The sequence below is a fragment of the Suncus etruscus genome, chromosome 15, assembly GCF_024139225.1.
Source record: "Suncus etruscus isolate mSunEtr1 chromosome 15, mSunEtr1.pri.cur, whole genome shotgun sequence".
NCBI lineage: Eukaryota > Metazoa > Chordata > Mammalia > Eulipotyphla > Soricidae > Suncus > Suncus etruscus.
Genome location: NC_064862.1, coordinates 54,566,666 through 54,582,970, shown reverse-complemented (window position 1 = coordinate 54,582,970; position 16,305 = coordinate 54,566,666). Strand labels below are relative to the sequence as shown.

General features: G+C 50.9%; 1 protein-coding gene across 1 annotated transcript in view; it reads right to left on the bottom strand.

The window, feature by feature from the left end:
* ABCC1 (ATP binding cassette subfamily C member 1) overlaps positions 1-16,305 on the bottom strand; it is an 86,812-nt gene that overhangs the window by 24,463 nt on the left and 46,044 nt on the right. The window contains exons 11-18 of the mRNA XM_049789259.1: positions 14,464-14,556; positions 12,829-13,032; positions 4,172-4,318; positions 3,234-3,321; positions 2,013-2,088; positions 1,508-1,634; positions 585-761; positions 22-189 (exon numbers count right to left, since the gene is read on the bottom strand). Coding sequence (XP_049645216.1) covers positions 22-189; positions 585-761; positions 1,508-1,634; positions 2,013-2,088; positions 3,234-3,321; positions 4,172-4,318; positions 12,829-13,032; positions 14,464-14,556 — 1,080 coding nt within the window. The remainder of the gene's footprint in view (positions 1-21; positions 190-584; positions 762-1,507; positions 1,635-2,012; positions 2,089-3,233; positions 3,322-4,171; positions 4,319-12,828; positions 13,033-14,463; positions 14,557-16,305) is intronic.

The window sequence follows — 16,305 nt, the reverse complement described above, 5'->3', positions numbered from 1 at the left end:
CCATCTCCAGGAAGCAGGTACCTTGTGCTTCAGCATCCCCTTGGGGCCGATGACTTTGTCAAAGATGTGTTTGCCCACGTGTGCATCCACGGCTGACAGGGGATCATCGAACAGGTAGATGTCTGAGTTGCAGTAGACGGCGCGGGCCAGGCTCACACGCTGCTTCTGGCCCCCAGACAGGTTCACACCCTGCGGATAGAGTGAGGGTTGGAGGAGGGAAGGAGGGAAGGAAGAAGGGAGGGAGAGAGAGAGAGAGAGAGAAAGAGAGAAATATATAGAGAGAGACATGTATATGGTGAGTTCCCAGGAGTCTGGAGGTTGCAGATCACAGAGCCTGAGCAGACAGTGACAGTGCAAGCTGCTAGCACCCACAGGGACTTGGGTTCTAGTTTGGACACAGGCGTTTGCCTAAGAGGTGGAGGAAACAGGCTTAGTTTACCTACAGGGAGTCACAGAGCAACAGGATCTGGTTCATGAGTGGGGGGACCTCAGCAAAGCTATCTAGTGGGAACAGTATGTGACACTGGACACAGGGAAGGAGCCTGGAATGCTTTCTTGGGTTGGTAGGGAGGTACCAGGCTTACCTTCTCCCCAATCTCTGTCCGGTCGCGGCTGGGTAGCATTTCCAGGTCTGGCAGGAGGGCACAGGCTGCAATGACCGCCTGGTAATAGCCCTCCTGAAGTGGGCGTCCAAACAGGATGTTCTCCTGCAGAGAGCCATTCTGGATCCAGGCCTGCTGGGGGACGTAGGCCACAGAACCCTGTGCGAGTGATGGGAGTGGGGTTTAGAACAGAGCACGTCAGACAGACAGGCAGGCTGGCAGGCAGGCTGGCAGGCAGGCAGACAGAGCCGCTGAGAGGAAGGGCTGCTTCGTGAGACACTTTCCTCCCGGGTGCACCCAGGAGAAAACTGAATCACCAATGCTGCTGAATCCCTGAACTGAGACCAGAACCTACATAGGGTCAGCAGTAGCTGACCTGGTGCCAGGAGCTGAAGGGTGAAACTTCTAGGGAGGGGTTCAAGGGTTTCTAGGGTCAGTGTCCCTGATTAGACTAACACAGTGAGAAAATGTCCTTTCCCTTAGGAGTCAGGAAAATTAACTGTAGGCAGCAGTGACACAAAAAAAAAAAAAAAAAAAAAAAGAGGAGAGACAGGCGGGCGAGAGCTGCTGCGAGGCCACCAAATGTCTCCTGTATGCTAGTCAGAGCAGGAAGAAATGGACTATACTTTGGCCTCCTGATGGGGGACCCAGCTCCACGGGGACTGGGACCCTTGTCACACACAGCCCAGAGGCACCTATACTGACTGACTCTTCCTTGAAGGCCTCCAGCTCCTTTACTGGACTCTCAACACACCTTTTAGTTTTGGAACTACACTAATGTTCAAGTGCTCAGGAATTACTTCTGGTGGTGCTGGGGGGGACTGTGTAGAACTTCAGGGACTGACAGTGCAAAATCCCTGCCCTCCCCTTGTGCCATAGCTCGGTCCTGCCCACAGCTCACTTACCTTCACAGTCACGTGTCCCTCCAGCTTGTCCATCTCAGCCAAGAGTGCAGAGAGCAGGGAAGATTTCCCACAACCCACCTGGCCCACCACGGCCACCAGGGCACCCTCTGGCACTGAGAAGCTGATGCTGGGAAGGGGAGAGAGCTGGTTGGCAGCTGGCACAGAATAGGATCAGGCCATCAGGTCTCCTTCCTATCTGGGACTTTCTCTGATCTTTTCCATGGCCAAGCTTGGTTCCCAGAACCTGCCTCCGTGTGGGAACGGGGTGAAGGGATGTCAGCTCTCTCTGGAGGGAATGAATGGGCCCCTTGGTCCTCCCACAGAAAGTGGACCCCCACCTCAGAAACCTCTCAGGAATCGAGCAGTCCAGGGGGCCTGGGTCTGGGTCAAACCATTCCTGAGGAGAGTCTTTCCAATTCAGTGAGCTGCCAGTCCCCAACCTATGTCAGGTTCCTGTCAGGTGACTTCCGTGGGAATCCCTGAGCCAGGCACCCCATGGGCTCACCTGTTCAGTGTGGGTGGGTCACTCCGGGCCCAGGTGAACGTGGCACTCTTCACAGTGATGCTGTGTGTGATGCCACCTGTGAGGAACACACTCATGTCAGGCACCCTAGGGGCTGCAGGGGCTTGGGGCTGCCTTTTTTGGGGGGGTGGGGGGAGTCCATAATCAGTGGAACTCAGGGGCTATTCCTGGCTCTGCACTCAGAAATCATTCCTGGCTCGGAGGACCAGGATGCCAGGGATTAAACTCAAGGCAGCTGCAAAGAAGCAAGACAACCTTTCTACCAACTGTGCTATCGTTCTGCACACCCTCCCAGATGCCTTTCTAACCAGTGGGACCTCAGGGGCAGCGGCAAAGAGCTGCAAACAGGATTGGGGAAGCAAGGCTGTGTCTGGCGGCTGGGCAGCTCCCAGGGCCTTCTCCATACTCCACAGGGCGGACCCTTGTGTTCTAAGTTGAGACACCCCCAAATCCTAGAACCCAGCACAGCATCTTCTCACCATCTCCCACCCCCTGCTTCAGGGGCCAGTGAGAAGCAGAAAATGGGTGCTGGGGTAGGGGGAGGACAGAACCAGGAACAAAGGTCCTACCCCCTTTTCTCTCTCTGCAAACCCCCCTCCCCAATTACAACCTTTCTGATTCTAAAAACTTGCAAATCACCCAGTGCAAGAGCTGGGGGTGCAATTCCAAGTTGTTGATTTGTTCAGTCAAGTGTACCCTCCTCCCCATGCCTCAGAGAATCAGTCTATGGCCTGAGGAAATTGCTGCTTAACCTTAGAAAGAAGAGCTGGGAAGGGCAGGTGCTATTTTAGGAAATCTAAAAAGCCACTGGAAGCAGATGTTAGTCTCAGGCTCAGTGTACGCAGGGGCCAATCAGCATCTCAGGACATCCCAGGTCAGGAGAGGGCACTAGGTTCCTTCTAGGACATATAGCAGGACCCAGAAAAGTTGGGGGAGCCCACAGTGGATCAGGCAAGGTCATGAAGTTCAGGCAAGTTGTGTGTGGGTCTTTATAGCCCTGCAGGAAGCATGACCGTATTGGTAACACACTCAGATTACACATGTGTGTTATCGTGCTTAGACATGCACACACTATCACATGCATAGGACATATGTGTCTGCTTACACACATTTGCTCACATACTTATCCTATACGTGTGTGCTCTCACATATACGCACGATCACACTCGTGGTGCACGTGTGTTCGTGCGTGCACATACATACCATCCTTGATGGACCGCCGCTCAATGCTGTCAGGGTCCAGCTCCTCGTGTGACAGGAAGACACGGAGGCGTTTCAGGGACACACTCGCCTGCGCAAAAGCAACAAGAGGCCTAGGGTGTTTTTAAAGCTTTTCCACAGAACAGACTAGGCAGCCTTGCCACAGTTTCATTTGAGGCCCAGCCCTGCCCCCATCGTTTCGGAAGCAGAAACAAGAGGGGCTTGAGGTTCCCCAGAAGACAGCTCGAGAGTCTCCAGAACACAGCAGTCCTGGGCAGTTCAGGACACACATTGGCAACTGGGAACCCCTTGTAGTGGTGATTACAGGCACTGAGGCCACAGAATCCCCCTTCTGCTGGTGCTAAGTAAACTAAGTGGTTCCCCACAACTCCCCTCAAGAAAAAACACACACACAAGAAATCAGTGTGCCTGAGTGTGGCCACCCCCAGAGATCTCAGAGGCCCTTCCGGCCGCATTCATGGGATTTGCTGGCCAAGCCAGGCTGTGCCACATTCCCAGCTGGCACCCCAGCCTCCAGACTGTCTCTGTGCACTGTGGCCAGCTTGAACCCTTGGCATCAGTCAGGAGAAGAGGCAGAAGAGGCCTGCTGGAGGGGGGAGGGGGGGTTGCCAAGCCTGCAGGACTCAGAGAGTCCGAACACTGATCAGGGGAACAGTGTGGAGATTCACCTTCCTGCCTGCCTTTCTGCCCCCAGAGTAAAAGGGCAAGAGAGAGACAGAGAAGGAGAGAGGGAGAGAGAGAGGAGGGAAAGAGAGAGGAGAGAGGAGGGAGAAAGAGCGGAGAGACAGAGAGAGGGAGTGGAAGGGAGTGGGTGCAAGAGAGGGAAAAGGAGAGATAGAGAGGGTGAGAGGGAGAGAGATGGAGAGAGAGGACAAGAGTGAGAGTGGCAGGGTGGGTGAGGGCATGGAGGTCTGGCATACCTGCACAACACTGCTGATGACCATGGGCAGGATATTGAGTGGAAAGCGGAGGATGTTGAACAGGGCCAGGGACACAAAGGCTCTCTGGGCGTCCAGCACATTGTTCTTGTCGACCATCACATAGACGGAGAATGTGGACAGCGCCACCTGCAGGCAGAAAAAGCAACACCGTGTGAGTCCCCGTAGGAGGCCATTGGGGACAGGTCTGGGCATCAGGCAGGAAGTTGTCAGACACCCCAGAACTAGAAAAATGAGTGACCAGGTGCCTCAAGTCCCATCACCTCCACCAATGAGTCTTACAGCCCTTCTAAGTTGGGCATTCTTGGGGGGCTTGATACGAGCGGGGGCCTCTGCCCTGTACCCCTATCAGACAGGGCCTGCTTCATCTTGAATCTCATCTCTTGGAGGCTGCCCCATGCTCTGACCCCAAACAGCAGCTGCTGGAGATGAAAAGTGAGGGATCAGGGCCTGGAGAGATAGCACAGTGTCGTTTGGCTTGCAAGAAGCCAATCCAGGACCAAAGGTGGTTGGTTTGAATCCCGGTGTCCCATATGGTCCCCCATGCCTGCCAGGAGCTATTTCTGAGCAGACAGCCAGGAGTAACCCTGAGCAATGCCGGGTGTGGCCCAAAAACCAAAAAAAAAAAAGAAAAGAAAAGAAAAGAAAAGAAAAGAAAAGAAAAGAAAAGAAAAGAAAAGAAAAGAAAAGAAAAGAAAAGAAAAGAAAAGAAAAGAAAAGAAAAGAAAAGAAAAGAAAAGAAAAGAAAAGAAAAGAAAAGAAAAGAAAAGAAAAGAAAAGAAAAGAGAGGGATCAGAGTTGGAGACTCCCTCACATCATGACTGGAAACGTGTGAGGAGCTAATATGGGTCCCCCAAGATCTCAAGATGGCGCCATTAAGCAGGTGGACACAGAACAGGGCTCAGCTCCATGCCTGGCTCCTGGAACTTAAGGATTCTTCTTGCCTTCCAGAGTTCAGTTGGTCAGCACCACCAGGGAGCCCTGCTGTCTTCCCACCAGCCTCCTTCACCCTGTTTACAACCTGGGGGTGCACCAGGCTTTGCTGCAGTATCTGTATGCCATTTTTTTAATAGTATCTTTATTTAAGCACCATAAATAAACATGTTTGTAGTTGGGTTTCAGTCATAAAAAGAACACTCCCGGGCCCAGAGAGATAGCACAGCGGTGTTTGCCTTGCAAGCAGCCGATCCAGGACCAAAGGTGGTTGGTTCGAATCCCGGTGTCCCATATGGTCCCCTGTGCCTGCCAGGAGCTATTTCTGAGCAGACAGCCAGGAGTAGCCCCTGAGCAATGCCAGGTGTGGCTCAAAAACCAAAAAAAAAAAAAAAAAAAAAAACACACACAAAAACACACACACAAAAAAAAAACACTCCCTTCACCAGTGCAACATTCCTACCACAATGTCCCCCATCCCCCTCCTCCCCCACCCCCTGCCTGTATTCAAGATAGGTATTCTACTTCTCTCACTCATTACCATTGTCATGATAGTTAATGTAGTTATTTCTCTAACTAAATTCACCACTCTTTGTGTTAAGCTTCATACCATGGGCCAGTCCTTCCAGCCCTCATCTCTATTGTCTCTGGGTATTATTACAATAATGTCTTTTATTTTTCTTAAAACCCATAGATCAGTGAGATTATTCTGTGTCTCTCTCTTTCCCTCTGGCTTATTTCACTCAGCGTAACGGTTTCCATGTATATCCATGTATAGGAAAATTTCATGACTTCATCTCTCCTGATGGCTGCAAATTATTCCATTGTGTATATGTCCATTATATGTATATGTTTCTTTAGCCATTCATCTGTTGAAGGGCACCTTGGTTGTTTCCAGATTCTGACTATTGTAAATAGCACTGCAATAAATATAGGTGTGAGGAAGGCATTTTTTTTTTTGTTTTGTTTTTTTGTTTTTTTTTTGGGCCACACCCAGCGGTGCTCAGGGGTTACTCCTGGCTGTCTGCTCAGAAATAGCTCCTGGCAGGCACGGGGGACCATATGGGACACCGGGATTCGAAGCAACCACCTTTGGTCCTGGATCGGCTGCTTGCAGGGCAAACACCGCTGTGCTATCTCTCCGGGCCCGGAAGGCATTTTTGTGCTGTGTTTTTGTGTTTCTATTTTTTTTTTTTGGTTTTTCGGGCCACACCCATTTGATGCTCAGGGGTTACTCCTGGCTAAGCGCTCAGAAATTGCCCCTGACTTGAGGGGACCATATGGAACGCCAGGGGATCGAAACATGGTCCTTCCTTGGCTAGCGCTTGCAAGGCAGACACCTTACCTCTAGCGCCACCTCACCGGCCCCATGTTTTTGTGTTTCTAGGGCATATCCCTAGGAGTGGTATAGCTGGATCATAGATCATATGTCTGCCATTTTTGCTGCTGGACTCGATCCAAACTCCTTGCTTCGGCCTCTAAGGTGCTTGGTCCACCAGTCCTCAAGGGCATGGCAGTCCTGATCCTGGCAGTCATTTACTCGCACCTGGGAATCGGGTGCCAGGCTTAGAAGCACAAGGCTCAGTGGGCTTCAGACATGATCACTAGCCCTTCAGGTTACAGTCTCCCTATACAGAGACACTCTTGGCTCCAAATGCTCCAGGGAGCCAGCCAACCCAAACCTGGGACATGACCATGGGGAAGAAGAGGAGCTGATGGCATGGGCAGGAGATCGAGTCCCACAGAGGTTGGAAATTTCTAGGAAGGGTAGATGCACCAAGACAGAGTAGAACGAGGCGAGGGTGCTGGGTGGGGATGAGGTGATTACTGAGGACTCTAGGACTATCTACAGGGCTATGAAAAGGTTCCAGAGCTGACAGTAGCTGTCTGTCCACGATATGAAAAGGTACCTTCTTTTTTTAATCTATAGGTTTTATAGGCCACACCTGGCAATGCTCAGGACTTACTCCTAGGCTCTTTGCTCAGGAATGTTCTGCCCATGTTCAGGGTGGGGATCACATGGGATGCCGGGGATCGAATGAATCCAGGTCAGCTGCCTGTAAGGCAACCTGTTGAACTGTCCTGTTGGTCCCCAAAGCACAAACTTTAACATGGAAAACCTGATATAAATAGTCCACACCACAGGTCCTGGCTGGCTGCCTACTGCCCCACCCTCCAGATGAGCAGAGTCAACAGAGAACAACCTAGTCTAGTCCCTCAGCATCTCCCAAGGGCTCAAACGGCCAAAACTCAACCTTTCCCCCAGCACAGCAAAGAACACTAGAAAACCAATTGGGAAACAAGGAGAAGCCTGCCAAGCTCAGTGAGTGAAAACAATATCTCCTTAAACAAACACCACCAGAAAGTCCTTAGTGTCTTTCGAGGAGAAATTGTGCTTCCTGTCTGAGAAGCACATTCAGTGAGCTCCAGGAGACAAGAGCTTGGTATTCAGCAAAGGAAGAACATGGTAGAGGATAGATAGAAAACATCGAGAAATTCCAAACAGCAGAACAGAATAATCTTTTGAGCAAAAGACAGGGGAGCTTCAAGATGAGGAAGAAACTATAGGAAACAGCTGAAATTGGAAGGGTGAAAGGGACAGCAGGGGCAGGGAGGATACTGGGTGGGTAAGCGGATGGAGTGGGCGGTGGATGAGAGGGTGAGTGGATGGCAGGAAATGAAGACTCAGGCGAGTGTCTCTTCAGAGGGAAAGCAAGCCAGGTCCTATGAAGCTCACCACTAGCTCGCCCCGACTTAATCTCTGGACTGGCTTGTAGGTGCGCTGATGTATCCAGGGGAAGACAAGCTTGGGGGCAACATCACCTAGTCTCTGTCACTGTCACCCCCAAGCTGGTCTGCCTGCTGAGTGAGAGAGTCTTCCCCAACTTGAGTTTCAGGGCACCTAGCTCCAGCCAGGTCTGGAAAAAGCCCTACCCAGGCTTTCCAGGTCCCTAGACTTTTCTGTTTTCACGATTCAAAGATTTCTTTAAAAAAACAAAAACAAAAACAAAAGCAAAAAAACCTAGCCATTTAAGTACGGTCATTGCAGCCTGCACCTCTCTTCCTAAGTCATAGTTTATTCAGACATTCTGTTCCTCTGGTTCCCGTGTCCTTTGTCCCCATATACCCACTAAATCATTTCCCAAGTTCCCCAAAAGGACACAATCCATGACCTTGATGTGAAGTACCAATTCCCAGCCAATGAGGAAAAAGGAAGCCAGGAGGCTTCTCAGATGAGTGCCCAGGGAGCCATTTCTAGAAAGTGCCTAAGGTGAGCCTGGAACACGCTGGGCTCTACCCTTCAGGATGGCTCATCAACTCTCCCACTCATCCAGCTTCCCACACCCACAGCTGGGACAACACCTCCTCATCAGCAGGGCCCTGGGAAAACATGTGACCACTCTAGGGCTGGACCACATATTTTCTCCTAATGTAGTGAAAGGTTTTGTTCTTCGGCCTGGCCAAGGTCTCCGGCTGATACACAGGCTCGTCTTTCTCAGGAAGAAGTACTCCATGTACAACGACCCGTGTGGTCCCATCTGTTTCATCCACCCTGATACTGGAGATAAAGTCAAGGTCACAGAGAGCTGCTGGCCCTGAAGTATCTCTCCTTGTTCCTGCTGGCCAAGAGGACAGAGGAAGGGCCAGGCACCCCCACACACACTGTTCAGAGGCAGAGATTACATGGAACAGGGCTCTGGTCTCAGTGAAATAGAATTCACAAAGCAAACTGGGCACACACACACACACACACACAACCATATTTGGTATTGGTCTGTCTCTCTCTCTCTCTCTGTGTCTTTCTCTCTCTGTCTGTCTTTCTCTCTCTCTGTCTGTCTTTCTCTCTCTCTGTCTGTCTTTCTCTCTCTCTCTCTCTCTCTCTCTCTCTCTCTCTCACACACACACACACACCTATGTCTGGTGTCGAGCTCCCTCCTAGTCCTTATCCACAAGCAAATCTCTTCCTGTAAAAACATGCAAATTCCAACATCTTGAAAGGACCAGGGAAACCACTCAAAGGGTGGCAGGACCCCCACTCAAGGACCTACACTGCACGGAACCTTGGAAACAGTTTGTTTACTCCCCAAACTCAGCTCCAAAGTAGCCCCAAAGTGCCCAGCAAGCCCTACAAATAACCATCCAGGCAAAGTCCCCCTGGGTTTTCTCACCCAAGGAAGGGAGAGATCAAGGCTGGCTCAAAGGTCTGAGGTGCAGTAGAGACGCTCAGCCTGGTGGCACTTGGAAACCAAACATGGAGCTTTGTGTCTACGAGGCCTGTGGCCTTCCCTAGTCCCACTTCTCCAGTCCCAGCCTGAAATGATTTTACCATGAATGTGAAACTTCAGGTTAAGACTGTCAGCAAGGGGGCCGGCCAGGTGGCGCTAGAGGTAAGGTGTCTGCCTTGCAAGCACTAGCCAAGGAAGGACTGTGCACGGTTCGATCCCCCAGTGTCCCATATGGTCCCCCCAAGCCAGGGGCAATTTCTGAGCACTTAGCCAGGAGTAATCCCTGAGTATCAAACGGGTGTGGCCCGAAAAACCAAAAAAAAAAAAAAAAAAAAAAAAGGATCTGAGCACCACCACAAGTGGACCCAAAGCAAAACAAAGACTGTCAGAACCTGCAGAGACCATAGAACAGCTGAACAAAAAATAATCAAACAAGCACTCTAGGTACAGTGGGCAGGGTACTTGCCTTGAACGTGGCCAGTCTGGATTAGATCTCTCATGCTACACATTGCCCCTAAGCCATGCCAGGAGTGAGTCCTGAGTGCAGGGCCCTGGAGAAAGTTCTGAACACTGTCAGGAATGACCCAGAAAACAAAAAACAATGGGGGGGGGGGGGGGAAGAGGGCGAAGCTTTCAACCCAGAGTGTCAGTGTGTGGGAGAGGACAGGGCCTTTGGAAACAACATTCCAGAACATGAGCGATGGCACAGCTCCTGTCACCTGGAGCCTGGTGGTAATGTCTGGGGCAGAGAGGCGCTTGTGACCAGATCCCGGCACTGCTCAGAGTGTACTGGACACCTTGGTGCTAGGTGACACTGCTCTGAGCTGCTCAATGCCTGCGTGATACCAGGGCTTAGACCCAGAGCCTCTGAGTCAGCCTGCTGGCTCCTGGAATCTTACATTTGTTAATGATTAAAAAAATAAAATCAGGGGCTGGAGAGATAGCATGGAGGTAAGGCATTTGCCTTTCATGCAGGAGGTCATCGGTTCGAATCCCGGCATCCCATATGGTCCCCCGTGCCTGTCAGGAGCAATTTATGAGCCTGAAGCCAGGAATAACCCCTGAGCACTGCCGGGTGTGACCCAAAACCACCAAAAAAATAAAAAAATAAAAAAATAAAATAAAATCAAGGGGCTGGAGAGATAGCATGGAGGTAGGGCATTTGCCTTGCATGCAGAAGGATGGTGGTTCGAATCCTGGCATCCCATATGGTCCCCTGAGCCTGCCAGGAGTGATTTCTGAGTGTAGAGCCAGAAGTAACCCCTGAGTGCTGCTAGGTGTGGCCCAAAAACAAAAACAAAACAAATCAAAAGAGCAGTATTTTTAGACACATGAAGATGAAGTCAGACCCACGGGTCTCACTCACACCTAGGAGGCACGTTCTTTAAGGCCAGCTGCAGGTCCTGCCCTTATAAAGACATTATTTTGTTTAACTGTTTTTTAGTTTTTGTTTTGCGGCCACACCCAGCAGTGCTCAGGGGTTACTCCTGTTTCTGTGCTCAGGAATCAATCCTGGCAGGCTCAGGAGACCATATGGAATGCTGATGATCGAACCTGGATCGGCCTTGTGCAAGGCAAATGCCTTCCTCGCTGTTATCACTCCAGTCCTAAAGATGTAAAGACATTTTTAGGGGAACCTGCCCTTCTGCCCACAGTGGGACCTGCAGCAGTTTGGCACAATGTCAGTGACGGCGAGATGTTGGAATGGAAACGGTACAGCTTAGTTGCACATGGGTGTCCCATTTGCTGGGGTCTCCTTCTCTCCCCCTTCACTGTTCCCATCTTGGGAAGCTGTTTCTCAAGCCTCAATGAGCCAGTGACTCACTGGGGCAGAGCGAGACTTGACTTCGGCCAAGATTCTAGTCTGGCTGGTCTGGGTGAGGCCCAGGGAGATGGAATTTCCCCACAGACAGCCCAAGAGGAAAAGGAGGGACAATGAAGGGAACACCCCTGCCATAGGTCCAGAACCTGCCCCAGAGAGCTACAAGAGTTTGCCCCACTTCTCCTAGAAACTGCATGGTTGGTGGGTCTAGATAGAAATGCTCGGCCCCACCCAGACTTCATGGGGATGACACTCTGAACCTGGGTTGCCGAGTTTGAACAAAGCACCAGTAGTTGGGTCCTAAAGTGACCCCAGCCCCTCAATCTGAGAACCCCTGTTTCCTCGATTGCAGCTTCCAAGTCTCAGCAACAGAAAATGGTGTCTGAAAAACTCACTTCCTGGGGTCAGAGCAATAATACAACAGAGAGGGCATTTGCCTTGCATATGGGTGACCTGGGTTCAATCCTTGGCATCCGAAAAGGTCTCTTGAGCCCATCAGGATAACTCTGGAGTGCGGAGCTAAAAGTAATCCCCGAGCACCAGTGAGTGTTATTCCCCCAAGAAAACCTCACTTCCTTCAACCACCACCTGTAACTTGGGTGGTCCCGAGGCAGATGAGACTGAGCAAAAAAGTTCCAGATGGACTAGTTTGGGCTCTGTTCATTCTCAGAAAGTTCCCAACAAGAATATGGATTTCAAGATGGGTTGGGGCTCAGTGTAATCAAGGATTTGTTGGGCACTGCCCTAAATAAATAAATAAATAAATACATAAATAAATAAATAAATAAATGTATGTCTGGAAACACACACACATACACACAACCCGAACATGCCAATGTAACCAGAAGTGATGGTACTCTGACATCATGTGAAGAGAAGAACAGTGAATGGCCCAGAGATGAAAGGAAAAGCCTTGTGTGGCTCAAGCATCATTGTCTGCACTTGTTCCTAGAGTCATCTCCACATCTCTGTGGTTTCCTGGTTTCTGGCCTTTGTACCAGTGATTTACTTTAGCTTGAAACAAAAGTCTTGAAACTCTTCCCGATCAGCAGCCAGGAGCAGGTGAGGGCAAGCCATGCCCATATGCAGTGGGATACAGCTGACCTCCACAACACGGATGTTGCCCCCAGGAGCCCCAGAAGGGACAGTGGGGGACAAACATGGACATGACAGCAAAGGAGAGTCAATGTCCTCCGTACTCTGGGACTTTCTGTATGGCTGGCAGACTCCCGGTGCCTTCAATGAACTGCAGAGTCTGTTAAATTCCCTCTATGTGAGACATAGGTACAACTGGGCTTTTCTTGGTTTGTTTCTGGTGGCGCTGGGAACTGAGCCTAGGGTCATAAATGCTTGGCAAGTGCCCGGCCACTGAGCTCCTTCCCTAAACCCCTTTGCTTGGCAGTAACTTGAAAAAACAAAAGTCCCTCATCTCCAGGAGATCTCCACCTCCACTTCTGAGGTGGCAGAAGGGTGTGGCCCTATGGAGTATGAGTGGGGGGTGGGAAACAAATGTGATTCATGGCTAGGTACTAGGTTGGGGCTGAAGGCATGCAGCAAGCGAGTTCCAACACCAAATACTCTGCACCCTTAGCTCTAGCAAACTCTTATCTCCTCCTGAACTAGCTCCCTTGGCCCTGGATACACAGGCCCTCACTCACCAGGAAAGGTGTGCAGACCCAGGTGAAGGTACCCACAGCCGCCAGGTAGGCCGACTTCTTGAGCACCTTCAGCTCCTCCTGTCGGATTTCCAGCACTTTGTCCCTGAATGCCAGCTCCCAAGCGTAGAGTTTCAGCACTTTGATCCCATTTAGAATCTCATTCATGAGCTTGATGCGGTTGTCCTTGCTCTTCATGTGAGCCACCTGAAGGGACAAGGGCCGTGGGTGGGCAGCTGACCAGGGTCCATTTCACATACCTGCTAACAATCCCAGTGCTCACTGCGGTGGGAGAGCTAAAAAAGACTCCGAACCCCCATATCTGATTCTAAGACTCCCCCGTAGGTTCTTGTACTGGTGGGGAGAAAAGACTGCAAATCGTGGGAACTCAGACTCTAGAGAAATCTACAGGAGTCACAACTCAGGGATTTGAAGCAGAAGGAAAATTTGTGGGTTCTGCTCAACAGATCCAACATGAGAGATAGCTGCTGGGAGACAGCTCCAGAGGCCTGAGAGTACTTTCCCAGGACTGTGGGGTCCCTGAGTACCACTCAATGCCAGAGATTGAACTCAGAGACTTGAACATGCACGGCATATGGTCCTGATCACTGGGCTAATTTTCTGGCCCTCTTCCCCCAAAAAACACCAGTATTTTCTCTGTGTGTGTGTGTGTGTGTGTGTGTGTGTGTGTGTGTGTGTGTGTGTGTCTGGTCCCCTTCCCCCAATGTGTGTGTGTGTGTGTGTGGCCCCCTTCCCCCAAAAAACACCAGTATTTTCTGTGTGTGTGTGTGTGTGTGTGTGTGTGTGTGTGTGTGGTGCTGGCTGTCAAATCCTGGTCTCGTGTGTGTGTGTGTGTGTGTGTGTGTGTGTGTGTGTGTGTGTGTGGCCCCCTTCCCCCAAAAAACACCAGTATTTTCTGTGTGTGTGTGTGTGTGTGTGTGTGTGTGGTGCTGGCTGTCAAATCCTGGTCTCGTGTGTGTGTGTGTGTGTGTGTGTGTGTGTGTGGCCCCCTTCCCCCAAAAAACACCAGTATTTTCTGTGTGTGTGTGTGTGTGTGTGTGGTGCTGGCTGTCAAATCCTAGTCTCGTGTGTGTGTGTGTGTGTGTGTGTGTGTGTGTGTGTGTGTGTGTGTGTGTGTGTGTCTGGCCCCCTTCCCCAAAAAAAACACCAGTATTTTCTTAGTGTGTGTTTGTGTGTGGTGCTGGGTGTGTGTGTGTGTGTGTGTGTGTGTGTGTGGTGCTCCGTGTCAAATCCTGGGGGTGTGTGTGTGTGTGTGTGTGTGTGTGGTGCTCCATGTCAAATCCTGGTGTGTGTGTGTGTGTGTGTGCGTGTGCGTGTGTGGTGCTGCGTGTCAAAGGCCTGAGCTTAATCACTAGGCTTTCCTTGATTCTCAGGAACACACAAAAGCCCAGGAAAGGATGCCCCAGATAGTCCCAGATGGCATTACAGTTAGGGAGAATGCCCCGGTCTCATGGGGCCTTCAATCATGGCTGCCACAGTTTGGACTTGGGAAATGTTTCCTGTGCTAGGGCCCCAGCCTGGGGAATCAGAACCCCAGGCTGGGTATCCATCTATGGGGGAGTCAGCCACTAGGCCTGGGCCCCACAGGGACACAACTGCATGAACTCTGGGGTGTACCTGGTAAGTCTTGGTCTTCATGGCCATCACGGCATTGACAGGGACCATGAGGATCATTACCACCAAGCCGGCCAGCACTGAAGGACCCAGGTTCTATAGAGAGAACAGAAAGATTCTTGCTCAGTGATCAGAGGAGATCAAGTAAAGGCAGCCAGGCTGCCCACCCAATGTCAAGTGTGGGACCCCCATGTTCTTCCATCCAACCCGGAGTGTTAAGACTTTTCAGATTCGTCTTGAGTCTCTGTACACTCTGTTTCTCTCTCTCTCTTAGACTTTTCAGATTCGTCTTGAGTATCTGTCTCTGTACACTCAGTCTGTTTCTCTCTCTCTCTCTCTCTCTCTCTCTCTCTCTCTCTCTCTCTCTCTCTCTCTCTCTCTCTCTCTCTCTCTCTCTCTCTCTCTTTCTCCCTCCTTCCATCCCTCCCTCCTTCTCCCGCCCCCTCTTCAGGTCTCATGACCTCTGTCTGAGACTTACAGGTCCACAAGGGTTCTTCATCAAAGACCCCAGCAGTTGGGGCAGGGGGGGAAGAGGGGGGAGCTTTGCCACTGATACCCTGAGGGCCAGGGGTGTATCTCAGGGACAGAGCATGAGTCTCCTGGGTATGGATCCTGGGTCCGAACCCTGATACCACAGTTTTTAATACAACAACAACAATAACAAGCAACCTGGAGCTGGAGAAAGTGCCCAGCTAAGTACACGTTCTGTACATGGGAGACCCAGCTTCAGTTCCTAACACTTCAGGGTCCGCCTGAGAACTGCTGGGTGTGACCCTAAAAACACAGGAGTGGGGGGGGGCGGGAGGGAAATGACAGTGGGAGAATTTTAGAAAGGTAATGAATGTTGAGCAGGAAACAGTGTGGCACCTTCTTGGATGCCTCTGAGGAATGTGATCTGCCCCTTGCAGTTTCAAAGAATCCCCATCACTTTGGAGAAGCCCCTGGTATGGAAAACCCTCTGGGAGCAGTTCTGGAAAAGCACTACAGAGGGTCTCAGGGGCAGAGAAGTGACTTGGGGAGATAAAGTGACCTATAAGAGCAGAGAAGATTGCCATTAACAATCCAACACATCCAGGAAGCATCATTTCCCTCCTCCCAATAGTGTTCTGTCAATAGCTGATGCTCAGATCCTTATTATGTGCACCCAAACATCCTGTGATGGTCACCAGAGTTCCTCAAGAGAGGCCTGCAGCATCCAGGCCACTTGTCCCCCGACACAGAGCTGGGCATGGGAAAGGAAGAAAGGACTGGCACAGGGTGGTCTCATGCCTGAACCCACATGAGTCCCACCCTACATCTAATGCAGCACTCCTTAGCAGGAAGGAAGTGCTCCCCAGGAGCGAGGAGGCTCTGGCTGGAGACATTCATGGAACCACACTGGGCTGGCAGAAAGGGGAACTGCATGAACCCTGTAGTTCCAGGGTGGAGGAACGAAGTCATTTTTTTCATGGGCCATAAACCCATCACTAGGGCATGTCTAAAAAGGCTCCAAAAACTGGCAAGTGGCTGCACTTTCTGGGCCAGTGGGCACCCAAAAGGGCATAAAGTTCAGTGCCCAATATACGTCTTCCATTTCATGATTAAAATGCGCCCTAGTCACTCACTTTCTGCCATCCGAATTCACAAATCACAGAAACTAGAGTCAAATCAGCAGAAAGTCTGTCCTTGTCCCAGTGACACACCAGACCGTGCTGAGGAACCAGTCCCCACAGGATATGGAACTCAGGGCTGCCCTGAGCATGCAAGAGTAAGATTCAGAAGGTGCAGTAAATGGGGTCCCTAAGTATTCAAGAAAATCGCTCATCCATCAAACCCGGACGGGGAAACCTGTAGCAGGACCTGTGT